We start from the raw sequence: 17,829 nt of genomic DNA, 5'->3' as shown, positions 1-17,829 counted from the left end.
CACAGGCTGCTAGAATCTGTCGCCAATGCGTGCAGGTGCCATATTGGTGCAGCAAACTGCACACATCATTGTGGTGGTGCAAAATTGCAGTGGTAAGCCAGGGACTGAAGATCAGGTACATTGAGCTTTGTGGCCTAATCCTGCAACACCTAAGCCCCAACATCCAGACGAGTGTTGCCTGCATTTGGATTGAAGAACTGAGCCCTTTTTGTGCAAATTAAAGGCTCCCAGTTACAAAGCACTATCTGGGGAAGGGAGACCACTCGGCTAGGGTGACCAGACAGCAAATGTGAAAAATTGGGATAGAGGGTGGGTGGTAATAGGAGCCTATATAAGAAAAAGACCCAAAAATCGGGACTGTCTCTATAAAATCGGGACATCTGGTCACCCTACCCTCAGCAAACGTACTGGTTCAGATGGGTGGGGGGCCCTCACTTGTTGCTTTGAATAAGGTAGCGCAGTCAAACAGTCAATTCCATTATTGAAAAGTCCAGCCCAGGACACAAGGAGCCCTGGGTGACACTGAGCAGCTCAGGCTGTATCTATCAGCAGGTGAGAGCTGGAGAACCAGAGAGAACCACAGGCTCTATCTGTGTCCATCAGCCCCAATAAAGGATCCCCTTTCTATTCATGAAGGCCAAACTTTGTCTCTCCTCCAACATGAGGGACACCACAGGTCACACCGAATGCCACAGAGATCAGAGTCACAGCAATGGGCCCTCTGCCATTCTGCCAGCCAACATCTCCCCCGACCTCCCCTCATCTCCGTAACGACCAGACATCATAACGAGGCAGCCTTACCTGGAAGCTGCAATCTCCGCTTTCTGCTTGGCAATGGTGGCCGCCCTCTCTGCCGCCTCGGTGGCCCGATCCACCTTTTCGCGGATCTTGCTGGCCCTCAGCGGGATGAGGTTCTTCCGCTTGCCGCTCACCAGGACATTCTGTTTGTACTTCCCCTCCTCCTTGGTGCCGTCTGGGAAGGTCATGCAGCCGTAGCCATGGCGCTTGTTGTTGGCCCACTCCCCCTCATATTTCAGCCCGTCTGAACGCTGGCTGACCCCGAAGCCCGAGCGCTTGTCGTTCTTCCACTCGCCCACGTAGATCTCGGTGGTGGTGGCATCAATGTCGTCCTCGATGACGGACAGCTCAGCCTCGCCCTCGCCCAAGCTGATGGTGGAGTTGATGTCGCTGGCGGTGGAGCTGACGGTGCTCATGCCCGCCTCGCTCCGGAAGGAGCTCTGCTTGCTGCGCTGGCTGGCGAGGGAGCTCTTGGACTCAGACTTGCGCAGCTTGAGCCCGCTCAGCAGGGACCGCCGGAAGATCCCCTTCTTCTTGCTCTTGAGGATCTCGGCGTCGCTGTGAGCCATGAGGACGAAGCCACCCCTGGAGACAGCAGGGCTGCCGGCCACGGCGGGCGAGGAGTCGGGGTGCAGCGCCGTGCCATTGGTGTGCTCGCTGCGCAGCGAGTTAATGGATGTCCTCAGGGGCGATCTGATAACCGCAGCCATGCCATAGGGGACGCTCTGCCGGACACCATAGCCTTGGCGCATGCCACCAGCCCACTGACCCTGGTACGTCCCTATGAACAGAGATGCCGGAGGAAAAAAAACAGAGAGAGCTTGATTTATGCACTGCACAGAGCCCTGCCTAGTGGGTTGTATACAGGAGCATAGCAATCACTGAGCCATTCATTGCAGGGAGGATGGGAGCCCAGCGAAGGGCAGATCCAGATCCAACCCCCCTCCCAAGCCTGGAGGTGTTTTTAGTCCAGGCCCATCTCTTTTTGTGGGGGCAGCCAGTGTGTTGGTGGGGGAAGGAGGAAGAAATATCTTAGCAAGATTCCAGGAATGCATTTCAGCTCCCTTGGGAGATGGCCCGGAAATAATAGGAAACAGCCAAGGCACCACATCACATGGGCCTATCCTTCCAGGAATTGCCTATTACACCCACGCCCTAAACTGAAAGGAAAGAGAGCAGGGAGACAGAGCCCAGGAACTCTTATCCTAGAACCAGGGGTGGCTCTATGTATTTTGTCGCTCCAAGCACGGCAGGCAGGCAGCTTTCGGTGGCGTGTCTGCGGGAGGTCCGCCAGTCCCGTGCCTTTAGCATGCCCGCTGCCAAATTGCCGCCGAAGCCACGGTTCCGGCAGACCTCCTGCAGGCATGCCGCCGAAGACAGCCTGACTGCTGCCCTCACGGCGACCGGCAGGCCGCCCCCCACAGCTTGCCACCCCAGGCACGCGCTTGGTGCGCTGGTGCCTGGAGCCGCCCCTGCCTAGAACAGAGTAAAATCCCATCTATTTTGGTCACCAGCCTCTGACAGTGATCAAAGCTGGCTGGTACATTACAAAAGATTTATTTATATACATAGCACCTTCCATCCAAAGAGCAGTGGAAGGAAGCAGCAATAGAGAAATAAAGGCCACATGCCTAGGGACCCATCTGGATAGTACATTCAGAAATGTGAACCCATCTGCACTCCTGCATTTGCGTGGGCATTTACCTGGGTTACTTTACAGGTATTTAGGAGTCTACAAGTATACATGGGCACTTGCAGTAATTGTAGGTGCAAATGTATGTGCAGTTTTGAGGGCTATAAGTAACAGTCCATGGGAAGGCATAACATCCTTATTACATTTGTAAGTGTGCAATACTCGGCTCAGGGGGTGGGGCGGGAGGCCTGTCTTCCCACCCTGAGCTGATGTTCATTCATGTCCTAGACCACTGGGATCAACTTCCTTTGTAATTTTATCCCAGGCATTTTAACTGCAGATCTTGGTCTTAATTCTTAGTGGCTTAATCCTTTCTGTGCCCACAGTTTCCAAGCTGACTGAGTGCACAATGAGGTATTTATGAACACGAGTAAACACTCCATCCTTGCTTTGCCAGCAATGAAGTGATAATGGGTGTAGGGCAGGAGTTAAGTTTTTGCTAAGAAGCCATCCACCTTATTTCATAGAAATTTGAATCATAGAACTGGAATGACCTCAAGAGGTCATCTAGTCCAGTCCCATGCACCCATAGCAGGACTAAGTATTATCTAGACCATCCCTGACAGGGGTTTGTCTAACCTGCTTTTAAAAATCTCCAATGATGGAGATTCCACAACCTCTCTGGGCAATCCTTTCTCTCAGGGCTGATCTGTCAATGTGTTGACGGCCTCCTGAAAAGTGCTCCGCTCCCTGCACTCCTTCTAACATGAATGGGCTCTGCCTAGCACCACTCTGGGTACACTCAGCACCTTGCAAAATTGGGCCCTTCCTTTGTACCATCCTGATACCTACGTTGCAAGGGCTTCAGAAAATAGACTTGCTGGAACAATGACCCCTCTCTGAACCAAACTGAAACTAAACCTTGATAAAAACGGCCCCGGTAAAGCTCAGATTATGCCCTCGGACTTAGTCTGATAAAGTCTTTCTATCCTCTCTGCGTACAGCAGGACACGTTCTTTGCCCTTGGTAATAATCATGCAGAAATTAGTGACCTGTTAGGTTTCTCCTAGCCCATCTCTGTGGCAGGTGGAAGGTTGTTCCCTGCAATGTTTTCCAGTGGTAAGTGTCCTGAGCAATAGGGCTTCCACTGCTTCTACTGTTAAGGCCAGAAGGGCTAATTAGGATAATCTAATCGGACCTCCTGTATATCGCAGGCCATAGAACTTCCACCAGCTCACACCACTAGGAGATATTTCCTAAAATGCAATCCTAAATTTCCCTTTATTCCCTGTTATTGGAAATTCCCTACATAATTCTGCTCCTTCCTTGAAATCTAGGCTGGTCAGACACTTCTGTGCAGTTATGGTTATCACCTTCTCTTGCTCATCCTTTGGCCAAGCCTTGCAGTCTGAATATTGTTGCCATTGGTTACATCAATTGTTTTTTAAATAGTCCTGTCCTACTGTATTTGTCTGCCTGAGTTGAAAAATGGAGTGGGGGAAGCCAGGTCTCTTATTTGCATTGCCTGCTTGGTGTGTTTTAGACAAGGAAAAAAAAAAGCCCAGCCTGCCTCAAACAATTCAAACCGAAACCCTTTCATTTTGGCCTTCTGGCCGGTATTATTTATTTGTGGCACATTCACATTGTGAAAAACTCCTGTCCTGGGCTCTAGGGGGCCAGACTGTCCAAGGGATTCAGGCACCTAAGGATGCTGGTAGGCACCTACAGGGATTTTCAAAGCACCTCAGTGTGTTAAGTGTCTAACTCCCATTGACATCAATGGGAGTTAGACACCTGACCTGCATAGACCTTGCCAGCTAATCAAAAATATAATCCAAATGAATAACAAAAACCAAAACAGGAGATCACAAAATAACAGCCAGTCACGCCCCCGAAACTGAGACTCCCAAAGGAATGCCCCCACACTCTCATGAGCACCTTAGTTCACATCAAACACTTTCAGAAAGGCCACAGATCCGGGGCTACTTGGGACTGAGAGGAAGTGAATTCCAAAATGGAGGGGTCAGCATAAGAAACTACCTGCCATCAGTCCCCTCCCTTACAGGGCTTGTCTACATGGCAACATCCAGGAAAATTAATCTGAATTAAGTGAAGGTGTAAATTTGAAGTGAATTAGTTAACCACATTAACCACAGAGTGAACACCTTCATTCAGAATTAAAGTGGCCTTAATTCAGTTTATCTTAATTCACTTCCAAAGTGAATTAAACTCAGCCAAATTCAGTCTGCTTTAATTCTGAATAGCAGCATCCACACAGAGATTGAATGCGGTTTAATTAATCCTCTTCAAATTCACACCTTCACTTAATTCAGATTAATTTTCCTGCATGTCCCCACGTAGACAAGCCCATAAACCAAAGTGGGGTTCCAACATGAGCACCTCCATGCTGGTCACAATCAAGTCAATGTGGCACATGGAGAGAGGTGTCCCAGGTCAGATGGTCCCAGGCAGTTTAGGGCTTGATAGGTCAAAACCAATACCTTAAACGGCAGCCAGTGATGATCACAGAGCACTGGGGTGGTGTGATTGGGATGGGCTATGGCATTTAACAAATGAGCTGATGTGTTCTGCACTAGCATTAGCCTGTGAGTGGGTTTAAGGGGCAGCCCCAATTAGAGCACATTGCAGTAGTCCAATCCAGAGGCGATGAGTGGATTTCAGCAATGAGATATGAAAGAAAAGGACACAGCGCTGTAACCAGATACAAATGGGAAACAGCCACCCTGGCTACTGATGCTATTTGTTCGCCTGGGAGCCACTGGGAATGTAACCAGCCCCCCAAACTGTGAACGTCAGTAACAAGCAACGGACATAAACCTCAGCAATATTCTCGGCTTGCTTCCTCCCAGCACATCATCATCACCTCCCTTTTATCTCGATTCTCAGCAGCACTCTGAGCTGGACGAGACAGAGATATTAAGCTGACTGTCATCAGCACGCTAAAAGCATTGTAGCCGTACCATATCTCTCGCTAAAGCCCCAATCCAGCAGAGCACTTAAGCATGTGTGTAACTTTAAACACCTGAGTAGTCCTGTTGACTTGACTTAAAGCTGGATCAGGATCTTACTCTCCTTAAGAGCCCATAAGGACATTGAGGAAGAGAGGTGACAGTAGTGCACCCTGTCTCAAAGTCGCCAGAGAAGTTGGATGCACTTTCTGCTTTTGCTTTCCTTAGCCAAAAGTAACAGATTTGTGCTTTAAGCTTCCACAGGCTGATTTATCCTAAACAATTGGGACTTGAGAGACCTGGATTCTAATCCCAGCTCTGCTGCTGGCCTGTTGGGTCACTGCCCTGCTCTGGGCCTCAGTTTCCCCATCTGTACAATGGGGCTAATGATATTGACCTGCTTTGTAAAGCACTTTGAGATCTACTGGTGAAAAGTGTGAGAGAAGGGCTAGGTGGTATTATTACCCCAACGTGTGAGGATCAACAGTCCTTGTAATTTCATATTGCTCATCCTTTCTAAAAGACCTTACTAGGCTATTTGCCGCATAGAACTTCCAGATTGGAAAGTCTGGTAGAGTCTATCTAGTCCTTCCCCTAGAGCCAGTGCTGTCTATTTTCTATAATAAATTAAATAACATGTAATAATAACTGGTACTTTCTATCTAAGGATTTCAAAGCATTTGATCCCTAGACTAAGGCACAAATAGGTTTGTAGTAGAAAGAGAGAGCCTGAGACATGAGGCCTGGTATAGGAGGTATGAGGCCAAAGGCCTGAACTGAAGTAGTCCAGCCCTGCTGATATAAATCAAAGTTAGGAAGAGTCAAGCTATGAGTAAAAGTCAGGCCCTGTACAACGCATACCTACTTGCAAGTTCACGGAACTTGGCAAGAACAGGGCTAGTATTGCAAAAATGCAAATCCTCCTAAGAAGTGCTATGCACAGGACACTCACATAAACACATTGCAGAGCACCCCGATACAAGAGTATGGTGTAAGCACACTCTCCGGAGATGGTTCAGGGACATGCTGACCCCTCTGAAAGATAAGGTCAGGATGACAGGGTACTGGATAGAGATGTTTTGCCCGAACCTACATATACAAGATAAAGGGTGGTAACTAACCACGTCAGAGGGGCAATATGTAACTTGTTTGTATCAGTGTATAAAAGAGGGGTCACAGGTGTCTTTGTCCAGCCACAGGGGGGAATGGAAAGTCCCGTCATTCACTGAACCACTTCCATTGTCACAGGCATACATGTGCTAGTGTAACAGTAGACATTGATCCGGGGAGCTGGGACTGTGCTTGGTGGTCAATAAACCTGGCCGAGTGCCTTCACTATAGAAACCAAGTCTGTGGTCTTCGGGGCAGTTCGATCAGAGCCTGCTGTAAGGGCTCTCTAGCCAGAGCCAGTGCAGCACACAACAAAAACACACACGCAGCCAACAACTGAATACAAGGTTAATGCTAATTTTTTCCCCAACACTAACAAGCTGTTCCAAACAGCCATTTGTGCTTCCAGTTAGAGGAGCCTCCAGTTAGAGGTTTCAATTGGAAATGAGCATGCCAGGGCTTTTCTGGTTGCACCCAAGTTGTCTGGGCACCAAGGCAGTGTTATCTGGGGGGATGTGCACCCAAATGGGATTTTCAGAAGGCCCTCACTGGGGCACATGGACTGCTCCAGGGGCTCAAACGTTAGTTATTGCAGAGGCATTCCTCAGCCATGAGCAAAAATGAAGCAATGCAAGCAGCAGCCCCTCACCATCTGCACTCTAGTCAGAGAGAAAGGATCCCACCCAGACTAACTCCAAGAAGGCACAGGGAAAGAGTCAGCGGCAGACAGAGGATTTACTGAGGGTTTATTGGATTAGTACAGGACAGGAGGGAGGAGAGTCAGGATTATGGATGTGGGGAGAGGTGGGAGGGAGAAAGTGGAAAGGTCAGGGTCTCATGTTGGCGTTTGGGGGTGGGAGGTTCAATGAACAGAGAGGGAAGCTGCATGTCAGGGCCATACACCATGGGTATGTCGACACTTCCATAAAAGACCTGTGACACGTCAGTTGACTCAGTCTTCCAGGACTCGGGCTGCAGGGCTATAAAACTGCAGTGTAGACCCTTCCCCCTTTGGGGGTCTCAGAGCTCGGGCGCGAGCCCGACCCCGAACGTCTACATTGCTGTTTTTAGCCCCAAGCCCCGTGAGCCTGAGTCAGCTGAGTCGGACTCTGAAATGCAGTACCGCAGTGTAGACATACCCTATGAAACAGCTGAAGAAAAGAAGCCCAGTGCTCTGAGCAGGACATTAAGAGCCTCAGGCCCCAGTTCATCTCTCTCCCACTCTGCTTCCCAAGGCTTCCCATGGGCCCTGAGATAAGAGAACAGCCAGTGCCCTCTGGCTATGTCCCCTCCTCAGTCCTGACGTGACCCTTACCACAGGGGCTGGCACAGGGCCATTGTGGCTGTTCACCACTGATGGGAAAGGTCCCTCATGCAGGGACTATTCCTGGGGCCTGTCTGCCCTTTACAGGTGCCTTTATGGCACCAGCATGATGTAAAGGAGCCTTAGCACAACAGAGATTGGCCTCTTGGGGTCAGCAGTTCAGTAGCAGAGTCAGGAAGAGACCCTACCTCTTACTGCTAGCCCTCGGCTGCATCCACAGGACCACGCTGCTATCAAGGAATGCTCCTCACTTCAGTATGAGTGCTATATCCAAGAAGCCTAATGTCAGTTCTGTTCATAGTTACAGCTGTCCAGGCACCGCACAGTTGCTCTCTCTCCTGCATAGCTGACTTGGCAGTGAACTCCTCCCTGGGGTTGTCCCTGCGAGAGAAAGCTCTGGGGAACATGATCAGGGAACACCCTAAGGAAAAAGGAGTGAACTCTCCCCAAGCCCTCTTCCCCAAGCCTCAAACGCCCTTCTTTCAACCCTAAGGATCATAACCCAGCCACAAAGCCTCTGGTCCCTGCTTCCTTCTAGAAGCAGGATTGAGAGCAAAATGAGATCCTAATTTCTCCACATTCCAGGCTGCCTGGCTCCCGGGTGCTGGTATAGACCCATCTTTGCTTCCTTCCTACATTCTCAACTGCAAGAGCGGGTGCAGAGGAGGATGCACACACTGTCGGTGCAGAGAGGGGGACAGAGGAATAAGGCAGCTGTAGGCTTCTCTGCTCAAGTTCTGAACTTTCCCCCTCCCATCTGAGTCACTTGACTCAGTTTCCAACCCCACACAAGTCACTTGACCTGTCTGTATCTCAGTCAATCCCCAGCTGAAAAATTGGATTAAGCCAGATAATAATAAAAAAATCCAGGTCTTTGCTGAAAACCAGAGGCTGCACTGAAGAGAAGAACGAAAAACTATCAGGGAGCGACAGAGCAAATCTCTGAGGGCCCTCAGGGAGCAAATTGGTTGCACCAAGTTACAGCAGAAGCAATTGTCTGTGTATTTCTTTATCAACTTGAAGGACCCAGTGAGACTGCAGCCGCTTTTTCCAGAGATGACCTGGCCAATGTGTGGCCTTAAAACACATTTCCAGACCTGCATGTGGCCAGGAACAATTGTTCTCTGCTCCTTAGTGGGTTTGGTTTGGCTTTTTTAACCAAACCCCCAGAGAATGGGACGACACAAGGCCAGCTTTCCCACACCGCGGTTTCCTTCTGTCAAGCCATTCCTGGCGCAGCAGAGAATAAAACACGAGCCATATCACCCTTCCCTTGGATGGTAGCTTAAATTTATATTGTTCCATGGTTGTATCCTTTCCCGTTGGACACAGGCATCCTGGATTTTGCTACTGGGGACTGGCTGGAAAGCACAGCTGCCAGCATTTCAGCGTGTAATGGCACTAATGAAAAAGAGCAAATAAATCAACTGAGGCTGGGAGTGTGTTTTGGGGGAGCCGAGCTGCCCCTCTAAATGAACATTCATTTCTTTGTCAAGATTCTAAGCCTTTTAGAAAACCTAACCATTCCAACATCTGGGCGTGAACAGAGGAAGGGTGCAGCCTGTCACCCACTGCCATATGATCTCCCGTCGCTCCCTACCACCCTGCTCACATCGCCCGCCACCAGCTTGACTGTCACCCCCTAACATTTGCAAAAATATGCACAAAGCGTCAAATCTCAGTTGGCGAGGAGATTGTTGGAAATGGAGCTCTTTATAGGAAATCTCCTCAGGCTTCTCTAGTTTTCACGAGGGGCCAAACCAGGTTTTTGGACAGCTACAGAACTGGGAAGCTGCAGAGGGAATGTAAAAATTTCCCTCCCACTCCCCACCTTCCCTCTCTGTAACTCGGGTCCTGTGCTAAGCACAACTCGGCCAGACAAAAAGATCAAGGCCTGCATCTTTAAAATGCCTTTAATGATTTGTACGAAACTCCCCAGCGAGGCCCTCTCCTGGGGTGAGCTGTAGTGTGTGGAATTCCAGAAAAATCCTTTTGTGGGGAAGTCAGATGAAGGAGTTGAAAATTAGGCTTAAAGTTGGAAGCCAGCTTGAACCTTTACTAGGGTGTGGCTGCTGCTGCCACATGATGAACACAAAAGGAGCCCAGCGGTCTCTGTAAACAGATTGTACAGACATAAAGCCTGATCCTATGCGGTGCTCTCTCTGCCATCGACTACACAGCCCCCATGGTTGTCAGAGGGGTTGTATATGGAACCAGAATTTGGCCCTTGTGAGGGGATGTGTACCCCATGCAGGGAAGGAGAGGGCTGAGGTGCGTGCACCTGAGAGGCCAATTATGCTGCCTAGCTGCACCTGGAGGATGGGCCAGGCATTATTAAAGATGAAGCCTGGCTGGGGAAGGAGTTGGAGGGTGATTATAAAGAAAAGCCATACAGATTAGAACGAGGCACAGGGAGAAGGAAAGAACTTTGCAGTCCATCTCTGAATAGTAGAGCATGGAACCCAGAGAGATATGGAGATGCCCCCAGGGTGACGCATGCTCCAGTGATGTGCCCTGACAGAAGGGCAGGACTTGGACCTCCAGGGAAGAAACCCAGGAAAGCATTCAACGGAAGAAGAGCATTGAGCGGGAGTCTACACCCTGGGATGGACTCTGATGGGAGAGGGCAGCAGGGGTGAAGAAGACTCCTGGAGCAGACTTGGGAGAAGGCCAGCTGACAGGCAGGTGGCCTTAGGATTGGACTGGAGTGAAGGACCCACAGTGGGGGCAAGTCTCCTGTGGGGTAACTCTTGAGAGTCAGAGTTCTGCAGAACAACAGAAAGCTGGGGAGGATCCGGGATGGATTAAGTTTAAGCCCTTGTGAGTTTGGTGAAAAGGCTCCAGGGAGGAGACCTGGGACCACTGCCCTGACAACCAAGTGGGATGGAAGGGGAGCCTTGGAAGGCGGAAGATGACAGCCTGATGACCGGTGTAGTGTAGGACATTGTCTGTTAGGGACACAGATACCCTGGAAGGGGAGAGACTTCAAAGTGAGCTGTCAGGGAGGGGATGTCAAGTCACGAGAAGAGAGACCACCACGGGCTGGATTGCCTGTCAGCATGGGGCACTAGAGAGGAAAAAGCTGCTATGCCACGCCCAGCACTGAGCGGGAGCGTCATCGGTGAGTCAGGTTTTCTACACCCTATGTATAAAATTCCAGAGCATTCCTGCTGCCATGCAGTCATCTCTAGGGCGGAACATGCCCTCCGTCTGACAGCGCACAGCAATGCTGCCCAACAGATTGGGGCAGGAAGCGGAGAAGAAACCAGCAGGATTTGGGCCGGAGCTGGAACCACTCTCCCAATAATGCGAGATGCTCTGGCCTGCTAGAGAATTTGGGTCCATGCTGCCCACCCAACGTGCCTGCCTCCTGGGGCAGAATAGCCAATCAGAGCTGTTGCAGGCAGAGCACTCGCCCCCCTCCCTCCCCACAGCCACCAGGAAGGGTGGGGGAGCCAAAGAGCCCAACAGCTCAGGGTAGGTCTGCCCCCTCCTCCCCTCCCCTCTGCCCTTCCTGTGGGCAACAGGGTCAGGACCGTCCCTCTGCTCCTCCCCTCTCCCTCCCTGCAGCACCTGGCCTGGGCAGGGGCAGAGGGGGATGAAGAGCCCCTGGAGCTGCCCCCTGAGCCTGGAAGGGGTGGGGGGACCCTGCTGTCCCCCCAGCCAGGAAAGGGGGGTGGAGAACCCCAGGAGGAGCAATGGGGAGGTAGAGGGCTGAACTGATGGGGTGGGGATTGAGGGAGCTGAACTGGTGGCAGGGTTGAACTGCTGGGTGTGGGGGTAAAGGAGGAGCAGAATTAATAGCTGGGCAGGGGACAGCTCTGGGGGTGAGAGCTCTGCCCGCTGGGGCCAGAATCACCTTATTCAATAAATCTGGGAGAGTGGGAAACACGGATTGTCTCATACACTGTCTCTCCCACTGGGGATGGGCAGGGACAGTTTGAAAATCAAATGACAGACCAAAAAACACAACATGGTCTTTAAAATATAGTCGGCAGGACTGAGAATCCTATATCCAAATGAAACTGCACGGGGAGTTTTAGGTATGCCGAATGTGCTGGCATTACCCAAGACTAGAGTAAAGGCAGGACACTTGGGCTGATCCCTGTACCCCACTATTGCAAAATGAGCCATGGGATTATTTCAGGGGCCCATAGGGCCCCCTATTGCCATGCTGAGATAATGGTTCAGCATTGATAAAGGATAAACCACCACTCACTGAGTTACTGGCAACTTTTCCTGCAGCTCCCAGGTTATCTGTGATGGTCTTTCATTGACCTAGCCTAATCCCGCTCATATTTCATGAGAACTGACATGATTACACCCCAAGGCAGCATGGGAAACAGTTCTGAACCAACACTGCTAGCAGGTTATCGGATGTGCCAATGGCACAGAATAACCAGAGGGTAAGAACGCCCCAGTCACCCTCCCTTGCACTGCTAAGCCACCCCAGACCACCCTTTGCACTGGGGTCTCCTGCTAGAGTGGCCCAGGGGTTGCCCTGCCAGTCCCGTGGCTCCTACAGACATGCTGCTCTTGTGCCAGGAATTATTCATTCGCTGGGGGTTCCAGGTGGCTGCTTTGTGGTCTCTTTGCACTGGCATATCCAGTGCAAAAGGGCAATGGAGCAACCATGAACCAGCCCTGTGGGCTAGAATGCTGAAAGGACACACTCTCTTGCTACATTTTTTGTCAAAAGTCCAGTACTTACTTTGATAATACAACCAGAGCAACAGCCATTTGCTTTGTAGCACTTTCTGTGTCATCAATCAACGCAAAGTGCTTCCCGAAGCATGAACGGCATGAGAGTAATGGAGTGAGTGCATTTAGGAAAATGCAGCGTCCATTATGCGGTCAGCAGCATCCCGCAGGCTGCCGTGGACACCAGGGCCATTTGGTCGGGGCTAATGCTCGACGGCAGTCACTAAAAGAACAAATGCATGGAAAGAAGGTGAAAGTTGGGAATCTGATCCAAGGAATCCCAACCACCACCCTTGTGAAAAGAGCCATGGGAGTCAATGGGAGTTCTGCCATTCACTTCAGGGGGAGCAGACGCAGGGCCAGAATGAATAAATAAGCAGGCCAGATTCTAATTTCATGCGTGTTGGCTTTCCAGGAGAGAGTGTGTGTGTAAAATCTTTTGCATTCCACTTCTTGGCTGCTGCCCCTCTCGATGCCTTGCCTCTTGACATGACTGGAGTGTCAGAAGGTTGGTGCGGGGTCTCTGCACTGGGGTGAACATCACCCTGGCTAACAGCATCAAAATGGAGGAAGGGGTCATTTTTTTCCCACTAGGCCATCGTAACCTTATATCCCCTTTCTGCAGTCACCTCTAACTCTTTCCCTCTGAATCCTGGCTTGTGCAATCTCTGTTCCTGTGTCAACAAGCAACAGGCTTCTGAGAATCACAAACTAGCCAACAAGATCTCACATGCACGCACACACGTACACGAACCAAAATAATTTGGGAAGATAATTGGAGGTCGGGGAAAAAACTGACATGCTGAAAGATGGATTGCTGAGAATATTCCTCATGATGATTGCAAAATCTTCAGCTGCATCCACAGCAGATGGAATGCAAGAGAGGAAACTGATTCACTAGAAGTAAAAAAAGAAAAGATGGTGGGACACGGGGTGGGGGGAGAGAAGAAAATGGCTGATTCTTTTGCTTTTCTTTTTATCAAGGAGGGGAAGGATGGTGAACTGCCCCGCAGTAGGGATCCTAGTTCCTGCTCTGGGAAGGAAAGAATTAGATGGTGTGTGCATCGAAGATACAGGAAATAACAAAGATCAGCCGCTCCAAAGGCTAAGGCCAGATAACAGCCTTTGCCAAAGGTTAAAGAGGTGCTGTCACCTTGGGATCTGCTCCAAAGACAGGCAGAATTTTTTAATCCAATACGACCTGGGAGCAAACCCTTAGTAGTCACACACTGAACAAACACTCTTCCCACATTATTAACAAAAACAGCAATGGGAAGAATTGTAAAAAGTCAAATGACTTCCCTCCATTTATGCTCTATTCTCAGCTTGGGCTGTTACAGTCAGTGAGGTCAGTTTCATTGTTGTTTATAGTCTTTGGTTGTTTGGGCTGCCAAACCCTTAGGTGAAGGTTTTATTTGTTTCACAACTGGTTCCAGAGTTTTGGTTTCTTTTCTTAAATCTAGAAACATTTCTATTGGCCTTAGGTTTTGTAAAATCTTTTCACACAAATACAAATTTGAATGGACAGTATCTCTTTGCAGGCAGCTAAAGAGGGAAATGAGTGGAGTCTGACAGGTCATTTTTGGTTGAAGTTCTAGGATACAAGGGTCCACATTCCTGAGAACTGGAAAGTCGCAAAGGTAATATTGCTGGGCCTCGTTATTCAGCCCTTACTTGGCATCTGACCTGGACTGCTGATCTGGAACTCACCCCCGGAAGAGATATTTGTGAGGCCACAACTCCCGCACTAGAGCTAGATGGAAAAATGACAAAAATTGTCATAAAATTCCATTCACTTTTTTTTTCACCTTTCATCAAAATTTTGAAAGATTTCAATGCACTTGGCCCAGCACCTTCCAAGCAAAATGGAAAACCTTCTTCCCTGAGCCGGCCTGCCTGTCAGAACAGCAAACACTAAATAAATAACATGCCAAACTTCAGGCCCTGCTCGTTGGGGTGTGTGGTGGGTGGGAAGCAAGAGAGAAGCTATTGCTTTATACCCACTTCATACTTTTCAGAGGACCTTACATAGTAGGGTGATGGATGTCATATAAGAACCTAGACAGATTTGTAACAGAACGGCCTGTCTCCTATGAGCTGGAGCTAGCCAACCCTGATTACAGAATGCACCACACCTGAAAGGGCTCAGGTGATCCTCCTATAAAAAGCTGCTGTGAGGCAGCGGGAGAAGCTCTGGAATCCATGGCAGAGTTTGTGGAGGGAGGAAAGGCTCCTCCAAGGAAGACCCTGAGACCAGGTGGGGATGTCTGGGAAAGACCCTGTCTAACCAGGGGAGGGATTGCAGAGACCCTGGGCAGGAAGTTCTGGGAGGAGGAAGAGAAATCTTGTGCTGTGTGGACTTAGGGATGGACTTGTTTTGGGATGTTGAGTTTCATTTGCTGTTTATTTTATATTAATACCCTACTCCTCAAAGAGGGGTATTGTTGACCAAGAAAAGGCCTAGTGGGGAAATTGAGGCAGACTGCCTGTAGCATGACCAGGGCCGGCTCCAGGCACCAGCATTCCAAGCTGGTGCTTGGGGCAGCATTCCGCAAGGGGCGGCAGTCCCTGTGTTTTCGCCCCAAAGCAGCGCACCGAATTGCCGCCGTGGACAGCGGGGGCAGTCCGTGCGCCTTTAGGGCAGCAGGCGCGTTTCCACGGTGGCGGCAATTCGCCAGCAGCTTCTGTGTTTAGCTGTCTGCAGCGGCTTCAGCTAAACATAGAAGCTGCCGCCAAATTGCTGCCGCCATGGAAACGTGCCTGCCGCCCTAAGGGCACACGGACTGCCCCCGCTGTCTGGCAGCAATTCGGCCGCTGCTTGGGGCGGCAAAAACTGTAGAGCCGGCCCTGAGCATGATCCTAGATTGTGAGGGGATGCATGGGAGGCAACTGACCCGTTACACGATTATTCAAAATGGCCAAGAGAGGGAGAGCAACAAGTGTTTCCAGGGGCTGAGCCCCCACATCCTTGATGGGGGAGATACTGGTGATGCATTCTGCATACTGCCATAGTAGCCACAGAATGGCTCCACTGGCTCTATGCTGCCTGCTGGTGAAAGGGGAGGATTCTTTTACCTCCAGCACCACCGGACACTCCTGCATGCAGGCACAGAGCTGGGCTGGGGCAGAAGGTTTACCCCTGACATAGCTGTTGATGGCAGTAATAAATCAGCTGGGTGCTGGTGGGAGTCTAGCAGCAAGTTCAGCCCAGCTGATGGGTTTGATCCTGGGTGAAGCCGGAGGTGAAGTGGGAAGTGTATCAAGTGCGATAACATGGTGGGGCTCATCATGACACTAATGGGCAGAGCTGTCCGGTGGGCTGAAGGCTGGTGAACAGTTTTGTCTCATTCCTCTGCCACAGCAGCTTATGTGTTTTCTGCTACAAACACTCCCAGCACCCCCTTGTGAGGAGCTGGGAACAAGCACATGGACGGCATGCTTTGGAACTGACCCCCCAAGGGAAGAGCTGGGGTCCAATCTGACCCCCAAAGTGTCATGTCCATTGAGCACGGTTCTGAAAGCAGGGATCAGAATGTACCTTTAGGTGATGATCCTGTCAGCAGATCCCCACATGTGCAGGGGTCACCCTGCACAGAGCTGGTTACAGGAGTGAGCGTAAACCTGGGCTCTGGAGCGCTAACCCTTAGCAAGGTAGGGGAGCAGTGTGGCCTAGTGAACAGAGCAATAGATTGCAACACTAGAGATCTGGGGTCCATTCCCAGTTCTACCACTGGGTGACCTTGGACAAGTCACCTACCCCCATTTTTCAGCTAGGGAAACTGAGGCACCGGAAAGGGAACAATACTGACCTCCTTTTTAAAGTGATGAGATCTCCTGATGAAAAGAATTAGGCATTGTTATAATTATTCTGCTGCCTTGTGTCAGTCATGGGTGAACAATCTCTCTGTGCCCCAACTTTCTCATCTCAAAAGCAGGGATAATACTGCAATACCTGAGCAATTCATAAGGGTGTTGGGAAGATTGATTAGCTCCTATTTCCAAAGTGCTTGAAAGATCTGAAGTGTTACGGACTTGATCAGAACGCCGATGTTCTGTTCATTTTGTTTTACTTAGCGCTCAAGTGAAGGTGCTCCTGTGTTGACGGGAGAGCTTCTTTCATCAGCGTAGTTAATCCACATCACTGAGAGGCTGTAACTGTGTTGACGGGAGAAACCCTCCCATGGACATAGCGCTGTCTGCACTAGGGGGTTAGGTCTGTATAACTATGTCGTTTAGGGGTGTGAATTTTTCACACTCATGAGCGATGTCGTTATACCGATATAAGTCTGTAGTGCAGATCTGGCCTTAGGAAAGGTATTTTTACAGCATATCCCAGGGCAGTGTGACAGCGGGGACATAAAGGGCACCTGCTTTCTGTCCTGGTGCCCCTCTCATTTCAGAAACAATCCCTGCCCTTCCATCTGACTTATCCGAACCATACATTCCTCCTTCCACTTGAGTGGATGGGAGAAGCAACCTTCTCAAGTGCCCCTCCTTCAGCCCTGCTAGCTAGAGACTGTACTCCTTTGACCTCCAAAGACTCAAACTACGGGAAGTGGTAACAGTGACTTGGTGGTGATGGTGCGTTTCTCCCAGAACCAGTCCTGCACCAGTGCCCCAGCTAGGCACTGGGAGGTGCTGTGCTGCCTTTCAGGGGAGACTTAAAACCTGAGGTCTAGACTACATGTAGTTATGGAAGATCCCATCACAATTTAGTAAGTGAAGGGATGTTAAAAGCCCTGGCTACGTTCCAACTGGGGCACTTATTATTGGTATAATGCCCACTCTGCACTAAGCAGTTTACAGGCAGATATGAAGACAGGGAGCCAGATTTTCAAAGATATTTAGGTACCTAAAGATGCAATTAGGTGCCTAGTGGGATTTTTGAAAGCACCTAAATTCCCATACCTTTAAAATTGTGGCCCAAGGTGCCCACCCCAAAGAGCTTAGCATATAACCAGAAAACATACGGGGAAGGTGCAGGGGAAGTTGAATATCTAACTAGCCAAAAACATTCCCATGGCTGGGCACACATCGAGAGGAACACGTGTAAATGACAAGCTCCGTATCACATGTACAATTTTTAAAATCTGAGGCACAGTTTGAAAGAAGTTATTCAATTGATTTAATTCCTATCAATGTGTGTAAAGAGATGTACTCTAGGCCCATTTTATCAATTGGAAAACAAGAGAGGGAGAGCATTCCAAACAGTGCATCTCTCCCCTCCCCCACGAATCTGAAGAGATGTGTCAGACTTATGTATAATAACTGATACCATACTCAGCACATGAATG

General features: G+C 49.9%; 1 protein-coding gene and 1 long non-coding RNA gene across 4 annotated transcripts in view; one reads left to right on the top strand and one right to left on the bottom strand.

Annotated features, from left to right (window-relative positions):
* The window catches only part of LOC120384438, a 134,916-nt gene that overhangs the window by 71,991 nt on the left and 45,096 nt on the right, over positions 1–17,829 (top strand). The window lies entirely within an intron of this gene.
* The window catches only part of JPH3 (junctophilin 3), a 118,862-nt gene that overhangs the window by 83,582 nt on the left and 17,451 nt on the right, over positions 1–17,829 (bottom strand). Inside the window, exon 2 of the mRNA XM_039503138.1 lies at positions 802–1,579. Coding sequence (XP_039359072.1) covers positions 802–1,579 — 778 coding nt within the window. The remainder of the gene's footprint in view (positions 1–801; positions 1,580–17,829) is intronic.

This window comes from Mauremys reevesii, linkage group 16 (assembly GCF_016161935.1).
Source record: "Mauremys reevesii isolate NIE-2019 linkage group 16, ASM1616193v1, whole genome shotgun sequence".
Lineage (NCBI taxonomy): Eukaryota > Metazoa > Chordata > Testudines > Geoemydidae > Mauremys > Mauremys reevesii.
The sequence above is the reverse complement of the archived record's forward strand: the minus strand, read 5'-3'. Positions and strand labels throughout refer to the sequence as shown.